Here is a 7195-nt window from a genome sequence, read left to right as displayed (position 1 = left end):
ACAAGACCATATCCCATGTGACGAAATATGGATGAGAGCTTCTTGTTAATTGTTTTCTTGTTGTTTTGTTAGTGTAATTCCATTTTGACATAATACTTACATCCTTGTGCTTGTTGATCATCTCGCTGTGGGGACTTGAATGTAAATTATTTATATCCCTTATAAAATTACTCTCCCTCACCCCCCCGCCCCCGAAATTCACATGGACCTGGACACTAACCATTATGAATAAATGACCATTGTCTACACGGTTGTTGGCGAATTGACAAGTCGACTCAATGGGCCACATCATCATGTATCATAACAACAAAATCCTCCATCGCTTCGTGAAATCATTCATTCAGAGATGAAATATTATGATTTATCGCATCAGCAACGCTAATTCGGCCTTTTCACATTACATCTGGTATTTAGTTAACTTACGTTTAATTATTTTGTAATTATAGAGAATGTTTCCCTCTGCCCTTCGCAATGTTTTATCGCTTGAATGATTTATTAAGTAGTTTATTGTTTTATATTATATTGTCTGTTTACAAGTTGATGAAGGCCAAGTTAGTATCAAACATCTTCATGCAGGGAATAAGTTCAGTATCACGAGATATTGTTTTTAAAAATTTTCATTAGTCGAATATTGTGATAGACTTGACTTCGTGTGTTTGGAATTAATTGAAAAGTTCTTAATTACGTGAACTGTGAAATAGTTTCTAATTTTTAATTATTAACATGTGATGAATTATTTTGTAATTTATTTTTTTTTCTCAATTTTGTTGATAATATTTGTGTTTCTATTACTGTTTCCAGGTATTTACTACTCTATTGTTTTCTCTATTTATGATAATTTTGTTGTTTTTATTTTATTCTGAATACATTTCATATCAGTGCATTATTTCATAGCAATTACACTGTCATGATTGTGCGTTTTAATTTATTTGCTTGGAATATATCTCGCCAGATGCACTACGTGGCGAGACATTCTACAGTTGCTTTTATACTGCATTGAAGAATATAATAAGACCATGGAAGTATGCAGTTCTTGCAGATAAATTAAAGCTACCCGAATATACTGTACTATTGTAATTTACTTTGTAAATCTACGTGTATGATTTGTTTGTGTGTTTGCGCTTGCATGTGTGAGTTATGCCATAGGCTCATGAAACTTTTAATTCGTAAAAATATCGCCTTTGGTGAGATGGCGATAGTTTCTACGAACTAATCAGAAACTTTGGCTAATTGACTCCAGTGATTAACGCTCTTTCTATCCTAATTTCTGTAGCAAGCGGTTAAGGAGAAGTATAAGGTGTGTGATGAAACACTCACGAAACTCTTGCAATGGATCTCTGATGTTGAGGACAAACTCGCGCATCAGGATGTTGTCAGGGAAGATATTGAGGATCTTAGGAATCAGATAAACATCATGAAGGTAAGTGAATGAATTCTGGGAATCTGAGGGTTGTTTGGAAATTTGAAAGGAATAACTGCATTGTTAGAGAATAGTTGAAGGTTCATGGACAGTAATTAGTTATTTTTAGGAGCGTGACATTGAATTTAATTTAGGGGGGTAGAAATAATGAAACTTCAGATTTTAGTGAAGATTTAAGGAAATTCTAAATTCTGGAATTTTTTTATGAAGAGACTATTCAGTGCCAAATTACGCAATTTCGATTGGCTGAAATTTCAAGAATATATTGAACGAAATTTTCTGGACTTATATCGATTTTTATGGAATAATTGAACTGATATTTACAGCTTCCGTCAATTTCTCGGTGAAATTTTGGATTTTCAATTACGGAATTCCTTAAAATTTTAGCCAAAAATTTTCATTAGTGTGTTGGATTCAATTTAGGGGGTGAATTAACTGTGAAACTTCAGATTTGACTGAGATTTCAATTAAATGCCGAATTTTTAAACAGCAAGATGGGAATTTTTAATTGAAACATTAACTCAGTACCAAATTGCGCAAAAATTTTCAACGATACATTGAATTCAATTTAAGGGGTGAATCAATAATGGAACTTAAGATTTACCTGAGATTTCACGGAAATCCTAAATTCTTGAGCAGCAGAAAGCCGGGAATTTTCAATTGAACCATCCATTCCCTCCCAATTTACGCATAGTCTTCAATCAATTGAAAATTCAAGAACATATTCACCTGAATTTTCATGAGCACCCGTCCGGGACAAAGAACCCATTCGAACTATCACTACGGCGAACCTCCAAAATCCTCGAAAATTCCCTGAAACTCATAAAAATTTAAATCCTGACCCTGAAATATCGCCCGAAACGTTCTAAATCCGCGCCCTTCCCTTTCTCGCCCACAACAGCAAATAAAGGAGGACATAGAGAGCCACAACCGTCCAGTGTCCTCGGTCCTGGACCAAATCCGCCAGGTGGTGATAACCGGAAGCGACGTACTATCGAGCGACGAGGTGGCGACCCTGGAGAAGAACGGCAGATCCCTGAAGACTCGTTACGACCGATCAGCGGATCGCACAGATCGCCTCCTGCGGCGTTTGGCAGGAGCCCGAGACGAACTAACTAAATTCAAGAACGAGATCTCCTCCTTCTCCTCCTGGCTGGACAAGGCCCGTCGAGTCCTAGAGGAGAAGGAGCGCTCGCTCTCCGACCTGAACAGACTCAGCTCGAGCACAGACACCACCAGGGACTTCATCAGCGACGTGATAGCCCACCAGGCCGACCTTCGTTTCATCACGATGGCAGCGCAGAAATTCGTGGACGAGAGCAGAGAATACCTCCAGGTGCTGAACGACTTCAGAACGAGTCTCCCTCAGCGTCTCTCCCACAAGGAGCCAACAGCAAGTCAAGACTCACCAGTTCGCAACGAAGTTACCATCGTCACAGCCCAGTACAAGGACCTCCTCTCTCGCGCCACAAATCTCTCCGACCGATTGTCAGGCGTTGGTGGACGACAGCGTGACTATCACGACTCGTTGGAGAAGGCGAAAGAGTGGCTGAAGGAGGTTGAGCCTAGAGTGCTGAGAGTCATTGCAGAGCCAGTTGCTGCTGAGCCAAAGCAAGTCGAGGAGCAATTGTCAACAGCCAAAGCCCTCAACAACGAGCTGCTGGCGAATGCTCGACTGATCGACAACGCCAAGTCGAGTCTTGAGAGCCTCCTGAGGTCGTTGGACGGACAGCTGACACCGAGCGAAGCCAGTCTCCTCGAGGAACCAGTCAGAATCCTGGAGGACAAGTACAGACAGCTGTCCAACGCCCTCGCTGAGAAGTGCCAGGAGCTGGACACAGCTTTGGTGCAGAGCCAGGGGGTTCAGGACGCCCTGGACAGCCTCGTAGCCTGGCTGAACAATGTCGAGAGCCAATTCAAAAACATGCAGCGTCCAGCGAGCCTCAACAAAGATCGCCTCGAGGAGCAGCAGAGGGAACAGCGAATGCTGCAGTCCGATCTGGACAGCCATCGTCCCAGTGTCGAGGCCATATCAGCTTCTGCTCAGGATTTGTTGATTAATTCCAGCAATGCACGGGTTGCCAAGAGGATCGAGGGCAAGCTGAAGGACGTGCAGAGTCGATATGAGAAGCTGATGGACAAGTCACTGCGCAGGGGAGAATTCTTGGAGGAAATAGCGCAGGCACTTCACGACTTCTCCAGGGAGACTGCTCAGTTTGACACGTGGTACTCTCACATGATCGAGATTCTCGAGTCCAGGGAGCTCTCCAAGCTCGATGTCAGTGAGTATGAGAGCAAAATGGCGCAGTTGGTGGACAAACGTGAAGATCAACGAGGCAATTTTGAGGATCTCATTCGAAATGGAAAGAATCTGGTGGGGAAGAAGGACATCACTGATGCTGCGCACATTCGGGACAAGATCAAGGCTGTTGAGACCCAGTGGAGGGAGCTGAATAATCTACTTGATGAGAAGCAACGTCTCAGCAAGTCCAGGGCTGAACAGCTGGGGGCTTACGAGAAACTGCGTGATCAGGTCCTCGACTGGCTGACTAGGACTGAGAACAGAGTGACGAGGCTACAGCCGGTGGCTGTTGACCTGGAGAGACTGAAGGTTCAGACTGATGAGCTCAAGCCTATTCAGAAGGAGTATCGAGACTATGGGAACACCATTGATAAGGTCAATGATCTGGGGATTGTGTATGATAGTCTGCTGAAGGAACGCGGGGAGAGCCCACCCAGACGTCGTGGCAGCGCCAGTCCCACCAAGAGGACCAGCATCAACAGCCCACGTATGTATAAAATATGAGATTTCAAGGCTAGTTGGTGTGGCACTCTTCGTGATCCCAATTAGTTAGCGGATAATTCGTCACGGTATATTTCATGACAATAGCAAATCGGACAAACAGTTCATCACGATTACAGTTTATTGGTTTTACGTCATCTCTTATCAGTAGAAGAAATTTCATAATTAAATCCACGAAAAACCAATGAATGAAAATCCTCCGACTAATACTAATTGCTGTAAAAAAAAACAATGCAAAAAATTTACAAAAATTTCAATAATAATCTCTTTGAAATTTCAAGAAATACAAGTTCATGTGATGAATAATGTTCTGATGAATTGTTCATGTCATGATTTTTAGTGACAAAATGACTAATAAGATTAGAAAACCGTAATAAATAGAAGTGATGCCAAAATAATTCCATCTCTCCTTTTTATGGCACAATTCATCATCCCAATTAATTACTGGGCAATTCGTCACAGTTTATTTAATCATAGCTTCAATTCATTACACAAACATTTCATCACGATTACAATTTATTATTTTTACGTCATCCCTTATCAGTGGCAGAAATTTTATAATTGGATCCAGCAAAAGCCAATGAATAACAATTCTTCAATCAATACTCATTACTGTGAAAAAAAAAAACAACAATGCACACAACATTTCAATAATAATCTCTTGGAGATTGCAAGAAATACGAGTTCATGTGATGAACTGTTCATGTCATGATTTTTAGCGACGAAATGACTAATAACATTACAAAATCGTAATAATTAGAGATGATGCCAAAAATCCCCATGAAACACTATCATTTCATCAATCGCCCCATGACAGACTGGACACTGCTTTATCACTTTCAGCACATCATTTTTTTTGTCAATTTTTTTTGTAGTCCGCCGAACCTCACAAGACGGTCGTTCACCTTCCCCCACTAAGTCGTACGCGGTTCAAAGTCCGGTATCTCCAGGTGGTAGCAGTGGATTCAGCAGCAGACGATCAAGCCAGGATGGCTTCCATCTGGAGGAGTTGTCGGTGGTTCAGCAGCAGCTGTCTGAGATTAATAATCGGTATGGGCTGCTGGGAGTCAGGCTATCTGATCGTCAGTCAGAGTTGGATAATATCAAGGATGAGATCAGAAAGTTGTTGGATAACTTGAAGACTTTGTTCCAATTTTTGGATAAGGTAAGAGGCAAATTGCTTCAGAAATCTTCCCTTTGCATTCATTCTTCCTTTTAATTTAATTCCATTTGAGAAGAGAAAAGGGAACTCATACGAATAGTTTTCATAACAATAATACGTGATGAAGATAGTCTTACGTTTCATTTCGAAGTCATTTATTCTTCCATTTCATTGTTTTTTATTTGTTAAATTTATTTGTATTTCCTAAATTCGTTCCCTTTTCAGATTGAACGTCAACTTCCGAAGGAAGCCATTCCCTCCACAAAAGAAGAAGCAGACAAAACAGTCAAACAGATAAAAATGATAGTCGAAGAGATGTATGAGAAGCAATCCCTCCTCGACAGCACAAAGACCCAAGTACGAGACATTGTTCGTCGTAAGAAGAACGCAGAGGGTGCAGACAGGCTGAACGACGAGCTGGAGGACGTGGCGAGTCGTTGGAAGTCGATCTCAGATCGTTGCAAGGACAGAGTCAGGTTCTTGGAGGACATCAAGGAGTTCCATGATGGCTACGAGAGCCTCAACTCCTGGTTGGGAGCTAAGGAGAGAATGCTGGGAGCCCTGGGGCCGATCTCGTCAGACCCAAGGATGGTCGCTAGTCAAGTGCAGCAGGTCCAGGTTCTTCGTGAAGAGTTCAGAACTCAACAGCCCCAATTGGATCATCTGGTGCAGGTCGGGGAGAGTGTGTGTGGACGACTGCCCAGTGACTCTGTTGATGGCCACAAGATTCGTACGAAACTCAGCAACATCCTCCAACGCTGGCATGATCAGGTTGGACGTCTGGATGATCGTGCCCAGAGTCTCGGAGATGCTGTTGACACTAGCAGAGAGTTCGACGCCAGTCTGAATCGTCTTCGTGACGCCCTGCAAGCGATTTCCGACAACCTCGACGATTTGCCATTGGACAAGGACCCTGAAGAGCAACTGAGGAAGATTGAGAACCTCGAGCGTCAGCTGGAGGGCCAGAGGCCACTGCTCGCCGACGCTGAAGCTGCTGGTGCACAATTGTGCGAAGTGTTGAGTGATCCCGCATCGAAGTCCGAGATTCAGGGTAAACTGACAGCCGTTGGAAAGCTCTACACCAATTTGCAGAAGAAGTTGGACCACAGGAAGGCCGAGCTCGAGGGAAGTCTCCGTGATGGGAGACAATTCGAGGCATCCTGCAGCAAGACTCTTGGCTGGCTTGCCGATGAACTTGGCAACATGTCTGAGAAGCTTCTGGTGTCTGCTGACAGGGAGATTCTCCAGCAGCAGCTCGATCACCATGAACCGATCTACAGGAATGTCATGGGGAAGGAGCATGAGGTGATCATGCTGCTGAACAAGGGCAGGGACATCCTGATGAGGGCCCCCAAGACCGAGAACAGGGCTCTGCAGAGGGACCTTGATAAGATGCAGAGCCAGTGGGATCGACTGAAGAAGGACACCCTGGACAGACACACTAAACTGCAGACTTGTGCTGAACACTGCAAGAAGTACTACAGGGCCCAGGACTCATTCCTTCCCTGGCTGAGGCAGGCTGAGGACAAGCTCGATAGCTTGAAGCCTGCCTCCTTCAAGCGTAAGGATATCGAGCGGCAGCTGAAGGAGCTTTCGTCGTTTAGAAACGAGGTCTGGAAGCGCTCTGGGGAGTTTGAGAATAACAAGATGCTTGGGGAGACATTCCTCAGTGCTTGTGACATTGATAAGGATGTTGTTAAGAATGAGTTGAGTGCTATGAGGACGAGGTGGGACAAGTTGAATAATGGTGGGTTGATTTTTAGAATGAATTTGCGTTTTTTAAAATGAATTTGATTTCTTGGGTGGAGTT

At 43.4% G+C, this 7195-nt stretch overlaps 1 protein-coding gene across 14 annotated transcripts in view; it reads left to right on the top strand.

The window, feature by feature from the left end:
- LOC107041857 (dystonin) overlaps nt 1-7195 on the top strand; it is a 183055-nt gene that overhangs the window by 152971 nt on the left and 22889 nt on the right. For 13 of the 14 annotated variants that reach the window (XM_015262660.1, XM_015262654.1, XM_029126355.1 and 10 more), the window contains 4 exons: nt 1274-1420; nt 2322-4209; nt 5099-5388; nt 5611-7132. In XM_015262660.1, the coding sequence (XP_015118146.1) occupies nt 1274-1420; nt 2322-4209; nt 5099-5388; nt 5611-7132 (3847 nt within the window). The remainder of the gene's footprint in view (nt 1-1273; nt 1421-2321; nt 4210-5098; nt 5389-5610; nt 7133-7195) is intronic. The other variant, XM_029126349.1, reaches the window with a different exon arrangement.

The sequence above is a fragment of the Diachasma alloeum genome, unplaced genomic scaffold (assembly GCF_001412515.2).
Source record: "Diachasma alloeum isolate Michigan unplaced genomic scaffold, Dall2.0 Dall_scaffold_00179, whole genome shotgun sequence".
Lineage (NCBI taxonomy): Eukaryota > Metazoa > Arthropoda > Insecta > Hymenoptera > Braconidae > Diachasma > Diachasma alloeum.
This window is presented reverse-complemented; position numbering and strand designations above follow the sequence as displayed.